The sequence below is a fragment of the Mus musculus genome, chromosome 18 (genome assembly GCF_000001635.26).
Source record: "Mus musculus strain C57BL/6J chromosome 18, GRCm38.p6 C57BL/6J".
Classification (NCBI taxonomy): domain Eukaryota; kingdom Metazoa; phylum Chordata; class Mammalia; order Rodentia; family Muridae; genus Mus; species Mus musculus.
The window spans coordinates 67,839,045-67,857,504 of record NC_000084.6 but is presented as its reverse complement, the minus strand read 5'-3'; the positions used below and the strand labels follow the sequence as shown (position 1 = coordinate 67,857,504).

The following is an 18,460-nucleotide window of genomic DNA, read 5'->3' as shown; positions in this document are numbered from 1 at the left end:
GAAGCTGTGCTCGGTGGTACACACCTGTAATCACAGCACTCAGGGAGGCAAAGGCAGGTGAATCAATGAGTTCAAAGCCAGCCTGGTCTACACAGGACAGCCAGGGCTATGCCATCATCGCAGTGTTTTGCAAGAGCTACTGTCAGAGAGAAGCCCGCAAACACAACTAAACTGACGACTGATACTCAAAACTCCAGGCAAGCGAGCGAGCGAACTGGAATCCTGAAACTGAAGCCAGGTTTGAGAGATACTTGCTGCAGTTTTCAACAGGAGCTGGGCCTTCTAAACAAGGAGGGCCTACAGATACCTTCTTTATAATGGAAGTAAGGAAAGAAAGCATTTACCTTGCTGTAAAGTAACTTTCTATGCTGGTCAACAGGCATCTCTAAAACTTACTTTTCACAGGTTCCAAATAGTCCATGGAGAACATGGAAAATTCAACAATTGATTTTGATTTGCCTTATGCACCTACCTAATCGAAACCACACATAACACTAAAGCTTGCACCAGGAGAAGACGTGGAAAAAAGAGGTGCCATCTCTGAAGCAGACTGCAGCGCCTTGCTAGACAGTCAATTTGCTGGCACACTGAGCTTGGACACCCAGCTTGAGAACTGTAAGGAGTAAATGTTTCAGAATTATCAGGTGTGGGGCTAGAGAGATGGCTCAGCAGTTAAGAGCACTGGCTGCTCTTCCAGAGGACCAAGGTTCAATTCCCAGCACCATGTGGAGGCTCACAGCAGTCTGTAACTCTAGTTCCAGGAGATGCCTCGCCCTCTTCTGGCATCCACAGGCACTGTACACACATGGTTCAGAGACATGCAGGCAAAACATTCCTACACATAACATAATAAAATAATTATCTAGCTTGTGGTATTTGTTGTTTATAATGGACCAAACGGGCTAAGACAATATTTTGCTGAGTTGACTAGTTCTGTTTGCTGAGTTAACATGGATACTGTTAGGTATGTTTCAAATTTCTCAAGCAGAAATGAAACTTTAAAAGCATTAGGATTGCTTTTTATATGAACCTCACAATGGTTGCTTATAGTGACTTGATAATTGTTCGATAATTTTTAAAAAAATCTATAACTTAGAAAAATCAGAATACATAATTTACCACAATATTAAAGCAATGGTTATAACTTCATGGAAGAAAAAAAGCAGTACACTCCTCTTACCATAAACTTAATGCCTGGCTGAGATCGACTTCCAAGTTGCTTGATTTCAAGTTTAGCCAACATGCAAGATAATCGAGTAGGTGCAAATAACACAGAGATTACAAAGTCCTCCCCTGGGCAAATCCTGATCTCACAATTGCTGGTCAGCCGCTCTTCTGAGCCAAAAGTGTTCTGAATCTGCAATTGAAAAACAATCACTGTATAAACTCACACACTAGCACAGATGGAACACGCACAAATACAAACTCTTACAGGCCATTAGGAGCGCTGCTAATGCAGAGGACCCAGTTTAGTTCCCAGTGCCTACATGGGACTCCCAAGCCTCTGTAAGTCCAGTCCCAGAGAATCTGACACCTTCTTCTGAACTCTATGGACATCAGGTATACACATGTTGCATAAACATACATGCAGGCAAAACACTCATACATGTAAGACAAAATTTAAAAATCTTTAAAATCTATAAACAAACAAAAAAGAGTTGGTCTGAATATGGAGACAGCCTAGTCATAGAGCGCTTACCTAGCAGTTATAAGACCCTGGGTTCCATCCCCAGGACTGCAAAAAAAAATAGATATAAAAGTACTTGGTCTGGGTTCAGTGCAGTGGTATATACCTATAATCAGCGTTTGGGAGGCAGAGGCAGGTAGATCACTGTAAGTTCAAGGCCAGGCTGGTCTACATATCGAATCCCAGCCAGCCAGAGCTACATAGTGAGAGCAATCTAGACACATTAAACAACAAATGGTCTGCATATATTGAGTGTTCTGTACTCATAAAAAACAACAAACAGAAGCCAAAACATATGTAGTGGTGCAGGCCTGTGGGAGCCAGTAGGATCATGAATTTTAGGCCAGCATTGGCTATACAGTGAAACCCTGCTGCATAAACAAAACAAAATGGTTTTTAAAAAAGTGTTTAAATCAGACAAAACAAAGATCAGAGTACAAACCTGAAAGCAATCCTGATCTTGTCCTTTGATAAATAGTCGCAAATTTTGGGCTGTAGTTGTAGAACTGTTTCTTAAAGCTAGTTTCTGGAGCCTAAAAACAATTACATATTTTAACTTTCTTTTTTTTCTATGGATACTGCTACAGTGACAAACACAAAGCCAACTAAACCTGACCATGGTGTGTAAAGATAGGATGATTGTACATGTCACTTTAATAGACTAGATCATCTCTCCACAATTATGGGATTTGTTTCTTAAAACATAAAGCTCATCTTATTAAGGTTCATCTTAACAAGGGAAGGGTTTTAGTTTAGTATCTCTGATTTATTCATTATATACACACACACACATATACACACACATACACGAATATACACACACACACACATATATATAGTGTAGAATATATACATTCTATACTATATATTTGTGTATATTTTACATATATATTTTTACAGTGTAGAATATGTAGATAATCTACACTGTAAAAAGTCTATCGACGCTACTGGAGAAAAGTCTCAGGTCTTTAATAGAGCTGCAATTCTTTGCTCAGTCTTGCTTTCAGAGAAACGAGCGGTCAGAGCTACCAGGCTTTATTTGTACAACATGGCCTTTCAGCAGTATGTTGAATTCACTCTACTTTTTAAAGACATTAGAATGTAAGTGGATATATAAATAGCAGGTTGCTAGTATGAAAAACCCTGCGTCTTTGAAATTATTTCCTCTCTTCACTTACTACAAAATAAATGTAGAGATCCCTGTTGTGCTCAAGAAAGGAAAACCACTATCACTTAACGTGAAGTCTGTTCTAAGTATCACATCTAAGTATCAACTGGACTGTGATCTCCCTGAACAAGATACAGTGCCTTTATTATCTTCTTTCTTACTTTCCATAAAGGAGCTCTCATACTCTTAAGACTCAGAGCCTAAAAAATTAAAGGCACTTTGAGATGCATTTTAAAAATCAGACATAAATTTTTATAATTTTTTTTAAATTTTGATTCATCATTAAGAAGATTAAGCAAATATATTAGTTTTACCTCAAATCTAAAAAGAATAATACAGTCATATTTAACATCTGAGAAAATAACATTAGAGAATTAGACAACAGAATCTCAGTCCTCTTAGCTGGTTGTGTGAATACTCACTGTGTCCTGCCGAGAGGGATGCCACCCCAAGTCAGAAACTGCTTATTGGACAGTATCAGTGGAATATCTGAGCAGTGAGGCCCAGGTGGCAGAGGTTTACTCCCAGAAGAAATGACTTCACCTCGTAACACCACTTCATACTGAGGTCCTAACGGCTGCACAAATATTATCAGGATCCTATCCAGAGAAGAAAAGAGGAGTCGAGTGTCCCATAGTCAGCTTTTTACAGCCTATCCAATCCCTTTGTCCAAGCAACTGAGTTTGTGATGAAAACAGTGTATGTTCCCCAAAAGCGTATGTTCCAGGGGAAAGACCACACAAAAGTGATAATCCCAATAAGGTCTGCATGGCAGCACAAGAGACGTTTCTTGAGGAATTTGGCAAGAGTTGACAGCAGCACGGTTGAGGACAAGCACTTGAGGCACAAGTACTTAACTAGTGACCCCTTTTCCACAGGATTCTAGTAATAAACTCCCCAGACATGGGCATTCTGTACTCCACCCTGGAGAGAAGCAGTGTGTGTGTCTCTGTGGGTACTTCTGAGGCATATACTAAGCTGGCTCCACATAGTCAAGTTCAAACACAAACAACAATGATATTCTGACTGAAAATTACTAATAAATTAGAGGTCAAAGTCACAGGTCCTGAAGGAGACCTGGGAAGAATTATAAAGCAATAAATAAAAAGCCAAAGTAAAGAATTTTCGGAGCTATATTATTATTTTTGTCAAAGTATACCAGAAATAGAAATTTTAAACTTTGATTTAGTTGGTTTAAGAGAACCATTGTACTGACAAAATAAAAAAGACGGGCAGTGAGATTATTCCGTGGGGAAAAGCACTTGCTACATAAACCTAAGGACTTGAATCTGGTCCCAAAGCCTGTGGTGGAAGGAGAAACAACGGCTGAAAGCTGTCCTCTGATCCACACACGCACCATGGCAGTGATGCCCATACCACACACATCATACTAACAACAGTGAGAATATAAATTACTATGTGTGTGCATATATCTTGTGTGTGTCTATATAAATTACATATGTGTACATAGACTATACGTGCATGTTCTTACACACACACAGACAAAAGGAGTTACTGAAAAGATTAAAGCGCAGCTGTATGACTTAAAGCATGTATTAGGTGACATACCTGCACATGAGTGAAAAACTGATAAGCAATTTAGCAAAAATAAACATTTTCCCGTTACCTTTCCTCACAGGCTTTGGAATCCTTTGGTGTAAAGGAAATTGTAACTTCATGTTCTTCTCCAGGTCTAAGAAACAAACTCTCTGGGTCCACTGAAAACTGACTTCCTTGCTCAGCGACCTAAGCAATTACAAAACCACAATGTAACTCAGGCAAGCAAACTCTCCCTCGGGTGTCCTTGTATTGTGTTGTGTGCCTTTGCTATTTTTTAGATTTTTTTTTTCCTTCAAGCTCACCTTAAACTCAAAGATCCACCTGCCTCTCTGTCCGCCTCTGCCTCCCAAGTACTGAGATAAAGGCATGTGCTGCCGCCACTGCCCAGCTATTTTTAGATTTTAAATTTATGTACGTAAGTGCTTTTCCATCATGTATCCATGTGCACCAGGGTACATGCAGTGCCCACAGAGGCCACAAGAAAGCGTGAGATTCCTGAGAACTGGAGAGAAGTGTGAGCTGCCATGAAGGTGCTGGGAACAAAATTGGATCCTCTGAAAGAGCAGCAGATGCTTTTAACTACTGAGCCGTCTCCCCAGCACCTCATGTGTCCTCCTTATTAACCAGGCTATGCTGCTGCTCTTTCTGCTTGCTCTTTACAATCCTAACTTGTCTTACTGGATTTCTTTCCTCCTCCCTCCTCCCTTTCCTCCTGCCTCCTACCCCATCTCCAATGCTGACAGCCAGCCTTCACTCACCTAAGGATCTCAGAAATAAAACCATATACACAGACTGTTCTTTTCTAACAATCACGGATGCCACACAAACTTCTCAGCAACTATTCAGGAATTCCTATAGTCAAGCATTAGGCTTCAGCATTAACCGTCACATATACTTCAGGGTAGTGTGACTCAATTTACAACACTGGTGGCAATTCGTAGCTTAGTTCTCCGAGCATCCTGACAAGGTTGCCCACAGAACGGCCATTGGAAAGAAAGTAAGGGACGCAAATGCTACGGTACTTTTGCAGACATTCTTACCTTGATATCTAGATGAACTTCAATATTCCCAGCATTTTTCAAAGGCAAGGGATGCTTTGTTGAGGAATTCACATCAGCCAACAAATACACAGTCTACAGGGAAATGCATTCAAAAAGCTGTCACAGCTAAATACATAGTCTACAACAAATGCACAGTCTACAGGGAAATGCATTCAAAAAGCTGTCACAACTAAAGGAATCAACCTGGACACAAGAGTATAAGAGCAGAGAGGAGATGAGGCTACCTGCAAATCCCGAGGGGCATGGATCCTAGCTACTCCTGCTCGTGCTCGGAGGGCCACGCTTCTCAGAACAGGAATAGGGTTTGGGCTGTCCACTTCTATATCCACTCTGGCCAAGAATTCTTCTGCTGAGCCTAGAATTTCTATAAAAGTTGACTTTAGTTCAGTAAACAGATCCCAAATCTCACCAGTCATCCACAAGCATGTCTTTAGGGATCCACAGAAAATTCAGGAACCAGAGAAATGGCTTAGTGGGTAAAAGCAATTGCCATGCAAGTCTGATGACCTGAGTATGATTCTCAGAACCCATATAAAGGTAGAAGGAGAAAAACAAACAATGTCACACAACTGTTCACTGACCTTCACACACATGCCCACAGACATACACAGTATTAATACAGTAAACAAATTAAAAAGAAACCTCAGTTAAGGCTTTTAAAACAATCTGTACTGGCTGGTTTTGTGTGTCAACCTGACACAAGCTGGAGTTATCAGAGAAAGGAGCCTCAGTTAAGGAAATGCCTCCATGAGATCCAGCTGTAAGGCATTTCCTTAATTCGTGATGAGGGGAGAGGAGAGCAGACAATTGTGAATGGTGTGAATGGTGCCATCCTATGAGAAGGCATGCTGAGCAAGCCTGGGGGAGTTGGGGGGTGAGGGAGATCAGTCCAGTAAGAGCATCCCTCCATGGACTCTGCATCAGCTCCTGCCCCCAGGTTCCTGCCTATGTGAGTTCTAGTCCTGACTTCCTTTGGTGATGAACAGCAATGTAGAAGTGTAAGCTGAATAAACCCTTTCCTCCCCAACTTGCTTCTTGGTCATGGTGTTTGATTTCAGCAATAGAAACCCTAGGTATGACTAGAGAGATAAGTGGAGAGGAAATGAGTATTCTTCAGCTCTCACTTAGGTTTGACCCAAAATATCATGCCATCTTCCCCATTTTCCAAACAACATAAAATTCTTGGCAATAGCTTAAAATACTGTCATTTTCATTAACAAAGTAAACTGTAAATTTGAAGTTAAATTATAGGATAATCTCCCCCCCCCACACACACACACAAAAGTATGATACCTGAAGTGAGGAGTTTCTTTGGGCTATGGAAAATAACCCAAACTACCAGAAATTCTGGATCCTATAAAATGAAAAACAAAATTTTAGTGTATATTAAGACTGAAATCCCAATGAGCTAAAAGTAGTTTGAAACTTGTTCTTCGCTCCTAAGCCAGTTTTGTTTTTAAACTGATTCAACTTACCTTTCCGTCGTAACTGGCAGGCATCACGTGACTGACTACGGACGGGGCTGCTAGCTGAGCAGTAATGTCAGCATGCGGAGCAGCTTTCAGAGACACATGGATGGGCTCTTTGGAAAACGTGAAACAGCGCCAGGCTACGGCATTCTGTTCAGGACACAAAGTCAGTTCAGCAAAGGCAGAGCAGTACAGGTGTGACCAGGCTCTCAGCAGTATAATTTACTTTTACAAGGAAAAATTAACCAAGAATATTAGCACTGCCTATAATTTCAAATCAATATACTCTGTAGGTAGTCCCTAACTCGAGGTTAGTACTTACAGCATTAATAATCAATCTGATTGGCACAGTAGCATGTGTCCTATTTATTAACTTGAGTGGGAGAGCTTTCCAGCCTGCATAGGTCAAGTCACCAAAATCCAGAACACCTTTCTTTTCTGTTTCTACCTAAGTATGAAGAAATAACTGAGTGAGAAAAGCAATATATTACTAATGAATTCTCTTACCTACTGCTTCTTTTAGCCACAGTTAAGAGTCAGCATAAACTTAGACCTAAGTTTTCCCATTCTATTGTCCTTTTTATTTTATTATTATGTACAGAACTAAGAGTTAAAGTCTTCTTTTAAAGAAGGCTACATATCCAAGTATACTACAGAATAAGGCAAAGTGGCTACTGCTACTCTGAAAAGACTATTAGATCATAAGATGGAACCAACATTTTATAAACATAAATCTCCTTTTAACTAGTTCTACCATTAGATTAACTCCTTAGTTCTTTTCTCAACTTCATAAGATCTTGGTATACTTCAGATTCAGTCTGATACAAACAGAGTATTTAAAATGATATCAATTTAAAATGATAGATACATCAAAAGTTAAAAATGGAGCCGGGTTTGGTGGCGCACACCTTTAATCCCAGCACTTGAGAGGCAGAGGCAGGTGAGTTTGAGGCCAGCCTGGTCTACAGAGTGAGTTCCAGGACAGCCAGGGCTACACAGAGAAACCCTGTCTCAAAAAACAAAACAAAAACAAACACAAAAACAAACACAAACAAACAAAAAAAGTTAAAAATGAGTGTATATGGTGTAATCAACTGATTTGTCTTTAGCATTAGAGAACAACCTACAAATTGGGTGAGATTTTACACAATATTTAAAATGTATAAACTTTTATAGTTTATGGAACTACAAGGAAATAAAAGATATATCAGCACATGGGAGCTGAATTCCACAATGAACAATGAAGGTCAAGAAGTCCAAGACAGTTGAGGTTCGACACTCTCCAAAAGGTAGTATGTTTTAGGCTCCTGTGGATAGGGCAAAACTGGAATAAAATGTAAACACCATAAAGTCCTGAAATTCAGTGTCCTTTCTAGGTATACTGCTTTTAAAACCACCTGAAAATTCTGTCCTGATGTTCAAAAAACAACAGGGAACCTTCCCAGGGATGGGTACATTTCAAAAGACTGTTTGCAGCTGAGACGTACAGAGCCTTTCACACCTTCTTTGCATTTCCACAACATGCTCTTGGGATAATAAAGACGCATGAAAATGAAGGGAAAAAAATTGGCTGAATTTTAAAGAGACATTGTAGCAAAAAGATGTTAAAAGAAATTGGAATCCAAACAAAAGAGAAATGGCAGAAAGATCAGCCCTGGTCAAGTCAGACTTTAAACAAAAGGGATGAAAGAACCGCCCATTTTCAGTGCCAGCTTCTAAGACAGCAACTCACAAGGCCTAGTGTGCACTGACTTGCACCTACCTGCAGTCCTTCTCAAAGTTCACACACATTGACACTGGCATTCCTGAGCTTGCCAGGTGAGGACAGGAGGCCCCTTAGTTTAGGACCCAACACAGCCACACAATGCAAAGTAACCACTGATGGAAGCCACTGGTGACAATGGCATGGAAACCTGAAATACTGTGCAGTCATCACTTTTCCCATCTGCTAGAAAATGCAAGCTGCTCAAGGGCAAGTCCAGGCCTCACACAGCGGGATGCACTGACCTGCAGGAAACTACAAGCATTCTCTCGGGGCTTCTTAACAGCATCTCAACTGTTTGTGAAGGCAAAAATTGAGATGTTTGTAGACATTTCTGGTTGTTACAACTAGGGAAAGGGACAGTAACTGGTTTCTAATGGGCAGTGGTCAGGGAGAAAGCTGTGCATTCTACATTGCCCAAGGCAGGCCCCTTGTATCAATAGTTTTAAAAGTTGAAAACCTAGACCTAGCAAATGGCAAACACAGCAGAGCGGATGGAGTTCTTAAGACCATGTCCAAGTTCATTTCCTTCTCTAACAGAATAAACTGCTGAATTTATTCCCGTTGAAAGCATGAAGTATGGAAAGTCTCTGAAGTCTCTTCAGTCCAATCTCTCAAGAAGGCCGCCTGGCCCTTCATTCACCCTCCACACCTCTGGCTTTAACTATAAGTCACTATGTCTTTGCACAATTAAGTGATAAATGACAAATTAACCAAGAGCCCTGCATTTCAACAGGTACATCACCTAATTAATGGTTATTATCCCAACATGGGACGACGAAAGAGGGGAGGAAGAGGAAGAAAGGAACCACTGGAACTTTGCTAAGTATGTATACAAAAGAAATCATAGAAAAATAGCTTAATGTTATACTCTAGGATCCTTTTAGTAAGTCTATTCATAGTTCCTATTTAAACAAACCAAAACAGTAGTTTCAAACCTTGGAATAAGAAAATAGGGCTTAATGAAGTGCATGTCTTTAATCCCAGTATTAGTGAGGCAGAGGCAGGTAGATATTTAGGCCATCTTGGTCTATGAAATAAGCGTCTGTATTTAAGAAAAAAAAAAGGAAGGAAGGAAGAAAGGAAGGAAGAGAGGGAGAGAGGGATGGAGAGAGGGAGGGACTAAGATTTAGCTTGAAACACTGTGACAAATCTGCCCACAAATTCTTCCACTACTAAAGCATCAGCAAGTGAGACTCATTTACAAATAGTTACCTCGATAACAGGGGTTTCAGCAATGGCAGTGAGAGTAACTCTGCTTCCCAGAGCCTCTGCCTGCCCTACCGTGTCAGCATCTGCTGAAAACAACCAAGAAGCAACACTGAACGTGCATCTGAAAATCCCAGAACTTGTGGGGATAAAAAGAATTTTTATCTCTTCTGTAGCTTGAGGTCTTATCACAACTTTATTCTTGAAAACTAAACAGGTCTGTGTTGAAAGATCCACCTGTAAAGAGACCATGGAAGTATGTTAGAAATGGATTTACCTTTCAAGGTTAATCATCTAGTTTAAGATTCTTTTTCAGTCCAACTATGAAATCTAGATGTTCATTACATGTTTAAAAAAAAAACTCTTGTAACTCATTACTTGAAGGATATAATAAGTCCAAAAACAAAAAGCTTTTTGAGGCTGGTAAGAACTTGTAGGTAACAGGTAATTAATACCAAACTTAACAACTTGAGTTTGACCCTGGAACTCATAAGGTAAAGGAGAACCAATGTCTACAAGCTGACCTCTGACCTCCACACCTGTACTACGGTATGCATATACCCACCCGAATCTATACGTGAAAACTAATCCATTCTCACTACATTCTCTCTCACTACGTAAGAACTACACCCACTCCTTTACTCCTCTGAAAAGACCACCCACACAGAAGTCATTCTCAGCCCGGAAGCCTGTCTAGGATAGGATTCTAGTTCTACAAGCTGTGTCAACTCTCACCTTCCACCTACAATGCCGTCTGCCAGTTATTTTATTTTATCTCATTAAATGATCTGGTTACAGATGAGGAAGTGAGGAAAGTAAGAGACAGAATGCAGATGTGATAGTTAATGCTGTCAACTACAAAAGTGCCCTAGCAGGTGGGCGGGTCTCTGGATGGCCTGAGGAGATTGCCTTCATTTCTTCATTTGCTGTGGGAGGACCCACACTGAAGGTGGTGCCTCTCCCTGTCTGCGATTCTGGACTACATGTGAAAGAGAGTTGAGTGGCAGCATGCATCCAGTGCTCCTCACTTGCACATTATGAATATGATGCAGCCAGCTACTTCAAGCTCCTACTGCCCTGACTGCTGCCATGATGGACCATACCCTTGGACTGTGAACCAAAATAAACCCTTTCTCTACTAAGTTGTTCTAGTCAAGAGTATTTTACCAACATAGAGACAATATTATTTACCAGGTAAATAAGGTTAGTGAGAAGAAAAAGGGAGAAAACCCACCCAGTGTTGGCTGGCAAGTAGCAGTAACAAAGTCTGCACACGTCACAGCAGGACTTGCTGACCCTGTTCCCACCCTCCTACCCACAACTTAGACATCAGAGTGAAGAAAGATTTATCATCTCTTCAGAGCAGCTGGAGTTGGTTATTGTGAGGTCCTTGTTAGACATTAAAGCTACTCTTTCCATGGATTTCAAAAGTTCATATGAGAAAATTAACAGATATATTAGTGATATTCCTGTAACCAAATGAAGATTAGGCCCAAATAAGTGCCTTAGTTCTTATCTTTCCTTTCTTGATACATTACAATAGTTTATAGTCAATAGTGCTCTATTTCTAAGCACCCAGGGATTAAAATAATAGTGTAAAGGCAAATTAACATGAGTTTATAGATGAGAAATAATGATTAATAAGTATTAGAACTGATGAAAAATGTAAAATATATTTAGATGTCTTACAATGTAAATGCTGTTACAACAGGGGGCTTAAAAAAGACTGTGAGCCAGGCAGTGGTGGTGCACGCCTTTAATCCCAGCACTTGGAAGGCAGAGGCAGGTGGATTTCTGAGTTCCAGGCCAGCCTGGTCTACAAAGTGAGTTAAAGGACAGCCAGGGCTACACAGAGAAACCCTGTCTCGAAACAACAAAACAAAACAAAAAAAAGACCACGATCCAAAATTGTTCATTTAGGTTCATTCAAGTTCTATGTGAGCAACAAAGATATAAAGGGCGAGGGGGTGGGGTGGGAAGCTGGGTATAATAATGCCTGCATATTAAATCCTAGCACACTTTGGAGGTGGAAATCAGGTGCTCAAAAGTCTAAAGTCATCCTTGGGTACTTGGCAAGTCTGAGCTGGCCAGAGATACATGACCTAGCCTCACAACAAACAAACAAAATGAATTAACTGCTATCTGCACTGGCTCTGTACATACCCACCATTTATAAACAGGAAATAAGAGACTCATATTTGTATTTCAATGTGTGTTAGAGAGACGGGAACAGTACAGACATAAGCAAGGGAGTGAAAAGGCCAGGCAAGGTGGTATATATGTATTAACTATCCTAGCACTTGGAAGGTAAACACTAGAGGATAACCACAAAAAAACCATGGGCAGTCTGATATACATAGCAAGCTGCAGGCCAGGTAGGGCTACATAGGTAGTCTGTTCAAAAATAAAAAAAGAAACAAAAGCAAAAGGAGGCCAGTAGGATGACTCTGTGAGTAGAGGCTCTTGAGCTCACACTCACAATGTGGCCACCCATGCAATAGCGGCGGCATGACTGCTAGCAGGGAATAACCACTGTCAGACTGAAACTGAGACCCCTTAATAAAAGGAAATCCACACCAGGTACTGTAAGCCAGATAAACTCATTAGGATGGAGGTCCTAAGCCCTCCTGGGAGAACTCACTACACTGTTTAGCTTGGCTAAACATGGGACCAAACTACACGCTAAATATTCAGGTTTAAAACCCAGAGACAAATGTTACCTTCAGCCTTACTCGGGGAAACTTTTCTTTGCAGAAAACTGTGACGAATGCAAAGATTCATGGCTGTTCAAGGTGCTCAGAATAAAAGATAGCTGAGTTCTCAGCCCTAAACAGAAAGACATTTATATCAACCCCTCTAAGGTTCTGGGAACCTCATAAAAGAGGAAGCATGAAAAAAAAATGGTAACCGGTGGGAAGAAAGGCTGAAAACTACTGTCTTCTAGGCATGCCGCTGCAAACCTGACCAGCTGAGGTTGCCTGAACTGGGCCTGCTGCATAAGACTGGCTACCAAGGCCAATCATGAATTGGGGAGGGAGGTCTTCATGGGGTCCTCCTTTCCCTGCTCAACTATTATTGGCTACCCATAGATTCACATATCCTTAGCTGTATACCCAGCCATGAGCTTTACACATACATATCAATAGATAGTTCTAAACCTGTGGTCACAAGCCATTCGGCTAACACCAGTGAATCACACACAAACAAAAATGAATATAGGAAAGGAACTTGCAAGGGGAAAGAGAATGACAACGTGAGAGGAAGACAAGAGAAGGAGGGTAAACAGTGACCAGGGTGGATAATGGACATGTAGAATCATATATCAAAGAGTTTAATACTTAAAAAAACAAACAAACAAACAAACAAACTTCAAAAGGGGGGCTAGAGAGATGTCTCATGGCTAAGAACACTCCTGCCATAGATTGGAGTTCAGGTCTCTGCACCCACATAAGTGCTAAAAGCTGTCTATAACTCATGGTCCAAAGGATCTGAAACCCTCTTCTGTCCTCTGTGAGAAATGCAGAGTTTTGGTGCACAGACAGACAGACAGACAAAGCACTCATATGCATAAAAATAAATAAACCTTAAAAAAACTTTCAAAAGAAAAATGTAATCACTTAGAAAAAGGGAGAGAAGAGGGGTGGCTTTGGAGTAGTTAGGGAGACATGGGCTACAATACATAGTCTGTATGTACGGCCAAAGGACACCAAAGGACAAGTCATTAACATGCGTAGAGAGAAACTCTTTTTTTTTTTTTTTTTTTTTTGGTTTTTTCGAGACAGGGTTTCTCTGTGTAGCCCTGACTGACCTGGAACTCACTTTGTAGACCAGGTTGGCCTCGAACTCAGAAATCCGCCTGCCTCTGCCACCAGAGTGCTGAGATTAAAGGCGTGTGCCACCACGCCCGGCTGAGAGAAACTCTTATAAGTAACACCTATCAATAAAAAAGCTGATGGCCAATGAGCTGAGGAGTGGCAGGAAGAGTGAGGCTTCTGGGAAAGAGTGAGATGGAGGTAAGCCTGCAGGGGACTGAGCTCAGGAGAGATGAGACAGAGACTGAGGAAGCAGTGGGTCAGGGCTGAAGGAGCGGTAACTAGCCATGCTAAGACTTACAAGAGTTTAAATGGGTCAAATAAGTTACGCGTGGGTCAGGGAACGAGCCAAAGCTATGGCCTAGGCATTTAATAATAAATAATTAGTCTCAGAGTTGTCGTTACGGGAACAGGAACTGGGAGGAAAAATGGATTCATTTATTTTTAACCAAAGTACAACAGTGAAGCCCAATGAGAAGACAGGAAACTCACCTTCTCACCATTCACCCAGATACTGAGAACTCTGATGCTGACTTGCAGCCAGTGGTCAGTGGGGTTGAGGACACTAAGGAGGGTCTGTGAAGCAATGCCTACACAGCAAGCGTGAGGGAACCTCAGCTCCTCGGGCACTCTGGCATTCCCTGCATGGAGGAAGACAGATGCAAGTTACACTAAACCTCTGACTACAAGCACCAACGGTTAAAAGGAAGCGGTTACACAGGATTCCTGATTTTACCCAAGAGCTACAGAATAAATGCCCCAAGGGTCAGAATCCTTGACACAAAAGGTCACAGTGGACGTTACTAACAACACAGGCTGTTGTACAGCTTTGGGAAGAAGAACGCAACACAAGTAAAACTAAGCAAACTCAGTGAGTGTACAGAGACAGCTCTTTGTGTCCATCAGTCTGGCCCTTTCTCCCTCCCAGGTTTTAAGGCACTGACAGGTGAGGAGGAGCTCCAGAGGCTCTGCTTCCAGTGAGCCTGGCTACAGCGGCTTCCCAGAGCTGTCTGTACCTCTGTCCCTCTCCTGTCACGCGGGTGGGCTGTATGCACACTCTCCAGCTCCACAGAGCCAATGTCTGCCATTAGTAGAGGAGGCTGTGGACGAGAGAGAGCCCTGCTCCTCACTACCATCATGTCACACTCATGAGGAACCAGTGGAGGGTAACTCATTCTGGGAAACCGTCCTAAAGAGGACATTTCCTAATTAGGAGAATAGCAAAATCTAGAACAGAGGAAAAAAAAAAAAAAAAAAAAAACCACAGGGACAAGACCTAGGAAGCTACCAGCACACAATTTACTGTTGTCCTAAGCCAACTTCAGTAACCCCTTCATAGAAACATTCTGAAGCTCTCAATAAAAGACGAAGGAAGAGCTTATTATAAGAGATAACCCAAAATAAACTGTGTGATACATGCCTACATGCCTATAACCCTATCACTTGGGAGGTGGAGACACAAAGATCAAAAGCTCAAGGTCATTTTCCCTACATAGCAAGTGTAAGGTCAACCTGACATCCTGTGTCTTTAAATAGGGAAAAACAACTAACTAAAGGGAGGGGGCTGGAGAGCTGGCTGCTCAACAACAAGGACCTAAGTCAGATCCCAGCATGCAGGTCAGGCAGCTCACAACCACGTGCAACTCCAGCTCCAAAGGATCCGCTACCCTCTTGTAGCCTCTGTAGGCACTTGCACATGTGTGTGTGCATACATGTGCACATGTGTGTGTGCATACACTCATAAACACACACACACATAAATAAATCTTAAAGGTTAAAAAAAATTAAAGAAATTAATTCCGAACACCATTGCTTTAGAAAAAAAAAAAAAAACCTCGCTTTGTGGACCCATTTGAAAAGAAATCAACTTTTAGGTAGTAACAACAAGCAGTACTAGAGAAGAAAATGCATCTTACCAAACGCAGGCATCATCCCTGAGTCCCGTGGCTCAGTTTCACAGTTTGTAACCATAGGAAATGGCTTTGCTGTACTAAGCAAGTTCTGGGGTGCAGCAGTAGAGCACAGGTTGTAAAGAGAAGAGGGAGCCATCAATCCAGAGGCAAGACTTGGTCCTAAGTACAGCCCAGAAGCCACAAGCTCTGGTGCAGCAGCAGGATACGGAGAATACCCTGAAATCCCACAGACCTGCATGCCTGCATGGCACTGTGACAAGGTGGCATTCCCAGATGGGGCGCCAGGAGCTATGTATAGAGAGTGCCCAGTCCAGAGGGCAGGACACACAGCAGGCTGGTTCATCACCTTAGCAACAGAAGCATGAGCTGAAATGTGGGGTGCAGGATTGTGCTGGGTTCCAGAGGCACCCGGATTAGGAACCTGGCTGCTAGCTTCACTGCTGGCAGCTGACAGACGAGTAGATGATAATCTTTGACCTTGATCCACAGTCTTCTGGATCAACTCAGGGAGGTTCGGTACAGCTGGCCCAGACCGGTGGTTTAGAGCTGGCTTGTCCAGGAGAGCTTGGCCAATCAGGTCCTGCTCACTGGAGCCAGATGTTGAATCCATCATCTTACCAGCTTCCAAGGGTTCCCTACTTTCGGAAGAAATATCTTGACTGGATGTAAAGTTAGGTTCTCCATCTTCAAATCCGGTCCTCAGAGAAGGAGTTTCTCTCATGTTTGCTAAACCAGATTTACTCTGGATAACCCAGGGCATGGATACTTTTTCTGCATTCTGACCTGGAATTTTGTCTCTTGGTTTTTCCACAGCTTGTTCCCTTGGTGGAGTAGGACTGGCTCGGACAATTGTGGTACTCAGCTCACTGGTGAGATCACTCTGAATGTGACAAATTGTTTCTTTAATAATCCATTAAAGAATTAAACAAAATATAACAGATTCAAACACTGCTGGTATAAATCTCAATGTGAAATCTACATGGTCTCCTGAAACACAGAGTGTACAAAGAAAAATATCTGCAAATATAAAATGCAGGCTTACACAAGTAAACTGCATCTATTGTTTTATAAAAAGCCTTACAGCAGGAAGGAAGTAAAAGATGCATACCAATTACATATAAAACACTGACAAGGGCTGGTGAGATGGCTCAGTGGGTAAGAGCACCCGACTGCTCTTCCGAAGGTCAGGAGTTCAAATCCCAGCAACCACATGGTGGCTCACAACCATCCATAACGAGATCTGACTCCCTCTTCTGGAGTGTCTGAGGACAGCTATAGTGTACTTACATATAATAAATAAATAAATAAATCTTAAAAAAAAAAAAAAACAAAAAAAAAAAAAACACTGACAAAGAACCAAAGTCATCTAACATTTTTCAAATTAGGGATTCTCTGTTAACTTTATAAAATAATATAACTTAATAAAGAGTAAGGGGCACAGAAACTCAGAATACCCAAGATACAATCTGCAAAACACATGAAACTCAAGAAGAAGGAAGACCAAAGTGTGGATACTTTGATCCTTCTTAGAAAGGGGAACAAAATCCCCATAGAAGGAGTTACAGAGACAAAGTCCAGAGCAGACACCGAAGGAATGACCTTTCAGAGACTGCCCCACCTGGGAATCCATCCCATAAACAACTACCAAACCCAGACACTAGGCAGATGCCAACATGAGCCTGCTGACAGGAGCCTGATATAGCTGTCTCCTGTGAGGCTATGCCAGTGCCTGGCAAATATAAAAGTGGATGCTCGCCGGGCATGGTGGCGCACGCACACCTTTAATCCCAGCACTTGGGAGGCAGAGGCAGGCGGATTTCTGAGTTCGAGGCCAGCCTGGTCTACAGAGTGAGTTCCAGGACAGCCAGGGCTACACAGAGAAACCCTGTCTCGAAAAACCAAAAAAAAAAAAAAAAAAAAAAAGTGGATGCTCACAGTAATTTATTGGAGGGAACACGGGGCCCCCAATGGAGGAGCTAGAGAAAGCGCCCAAGGAGCTGAAGGGGTTTGCAGCCCTATAGGTGGACCAACAATATGAACTAACCAGTACCCCGAGCTCCCAGGGACTAAACTACCAACCAAAAAGTACACATGGTAGGACTCATGGCTCCAGCTGGACATGTAGCAGAGGATGGTCTAGTTGGCCATCAATGGGAGGAGAGTCCCTTGGTCCTGTGAAGGTTCTATGCCCCAGTATAGGGAGTGGGTGGGTTGGGGAGCAGGGGGGAGGGAGGCTAGGAGATTTTCAGAGAGGAAACTAGGAAAGGGGATAACATTTGAAACGTAAATAAAGAAAATATCTAATTAAAGAAAAATAAATTTAAAAAAAAAAAGATTAAGGGGCAGACAAGCTACCAAACAATATAGACAGGGTGCTGGGATGAATACAAAGCCAGCACCCAGGCCCTCCCTTACCTATCATCTGTCTACACTATAATATGCTTCAAGAGTTAAACATCCTAATTTGTGCGCACACTAAGCCTTCTCTAATTTGCTGGCTATAGAATGATTATTTTTTATTATTTCCTCATAATGTACAACCTGAGGAATAAGAGCTATAGATCTGCAAGACGAACAGTCTAAAACTAATCCCCAGGCACACATTTAACTCTCCCTTACTACTTTTGGTTGCACTGGAAATTACTCCCAAGCCAAAGCTTTAAAAACAAAGATATAAAGAGAGACCAGATTACTGGTCAATTACTAATAGTATCAAAAAAAAATATGTCCTCGTGGATTAAATTACTACGTGATAAGCACTGACTTCACACCACAAGCCTTCACAAAGGTGAAAATGATGTGAGTAGAGAGGGCTAGCA

The 18,460-nt window shown here is 41.8% G+C and overlaps 1 protein-coding gene across 6 annotated transcripts in view; it reads right to left on the bottom strand.

Moving 5' to 3' along the window:
* The window catches only part of Cep192 (centrosomal protein 192), an 85,117-nt gene that overhangs the window by 27,666 nt on the left and 38,991 nt on the right, over window positions 1–18,460 (bottom strand). For 5 of the 6 annotated variants that reach the window (XM_006526241.3, XM_006526243.3, XM_006526242.3 and 2 more), the window contains 12 exons: window positions 15,645–16,521; window positions 14,221–14,369; window positions 9,923–10,153; window positions 7,268–7,393; window positions 6,952–7,095; window positions 6,770–6,830; window positions 5,701–5,840; window positions 5,456–5,548; window positions 4,483–4,601; window positions 3,278–3,454; window positions 2,130–2,220; window positions 1,181–1,357 (listed from right to left, as the gene is read on the bottom strand). In XM_006526241.3, coding sequence (XP_006526304.1) covers window positions 1,181–1,357; window positions 2,130–2,220; window positions 3,278–3,454; window positions 4,483–4,601; window positions 5,456–5,548; window positions 5,701–5,840; window positions 6,770–6,830; window positions 6,952–7,095; window positions 7,268–7,393; window positions 9,923–10,153; window positions 14,221–14,369; window positions 15,645–16,521 — 2,385 coding nt within the window. Of the gene's footprint in view, window positions 1–442; window positions 614–1,180; window positions 1,358–2,129; window positions 2,221–3,277; window positions 3,455–4,482; window positions 4,602–5,455; window positions 5,549–5,700; window positions 5,841–6,769; window positions 6,831–6,951; window positions 7,096–7,267; window positions 7,394–9,922; window positions 10,154–14,220; window positions 14,370–15,644; window positions 16,522–18,460 lie in introns of those variants that run through there. The other variant, XM_011247001.3, reaches the window with a different exon arrangement.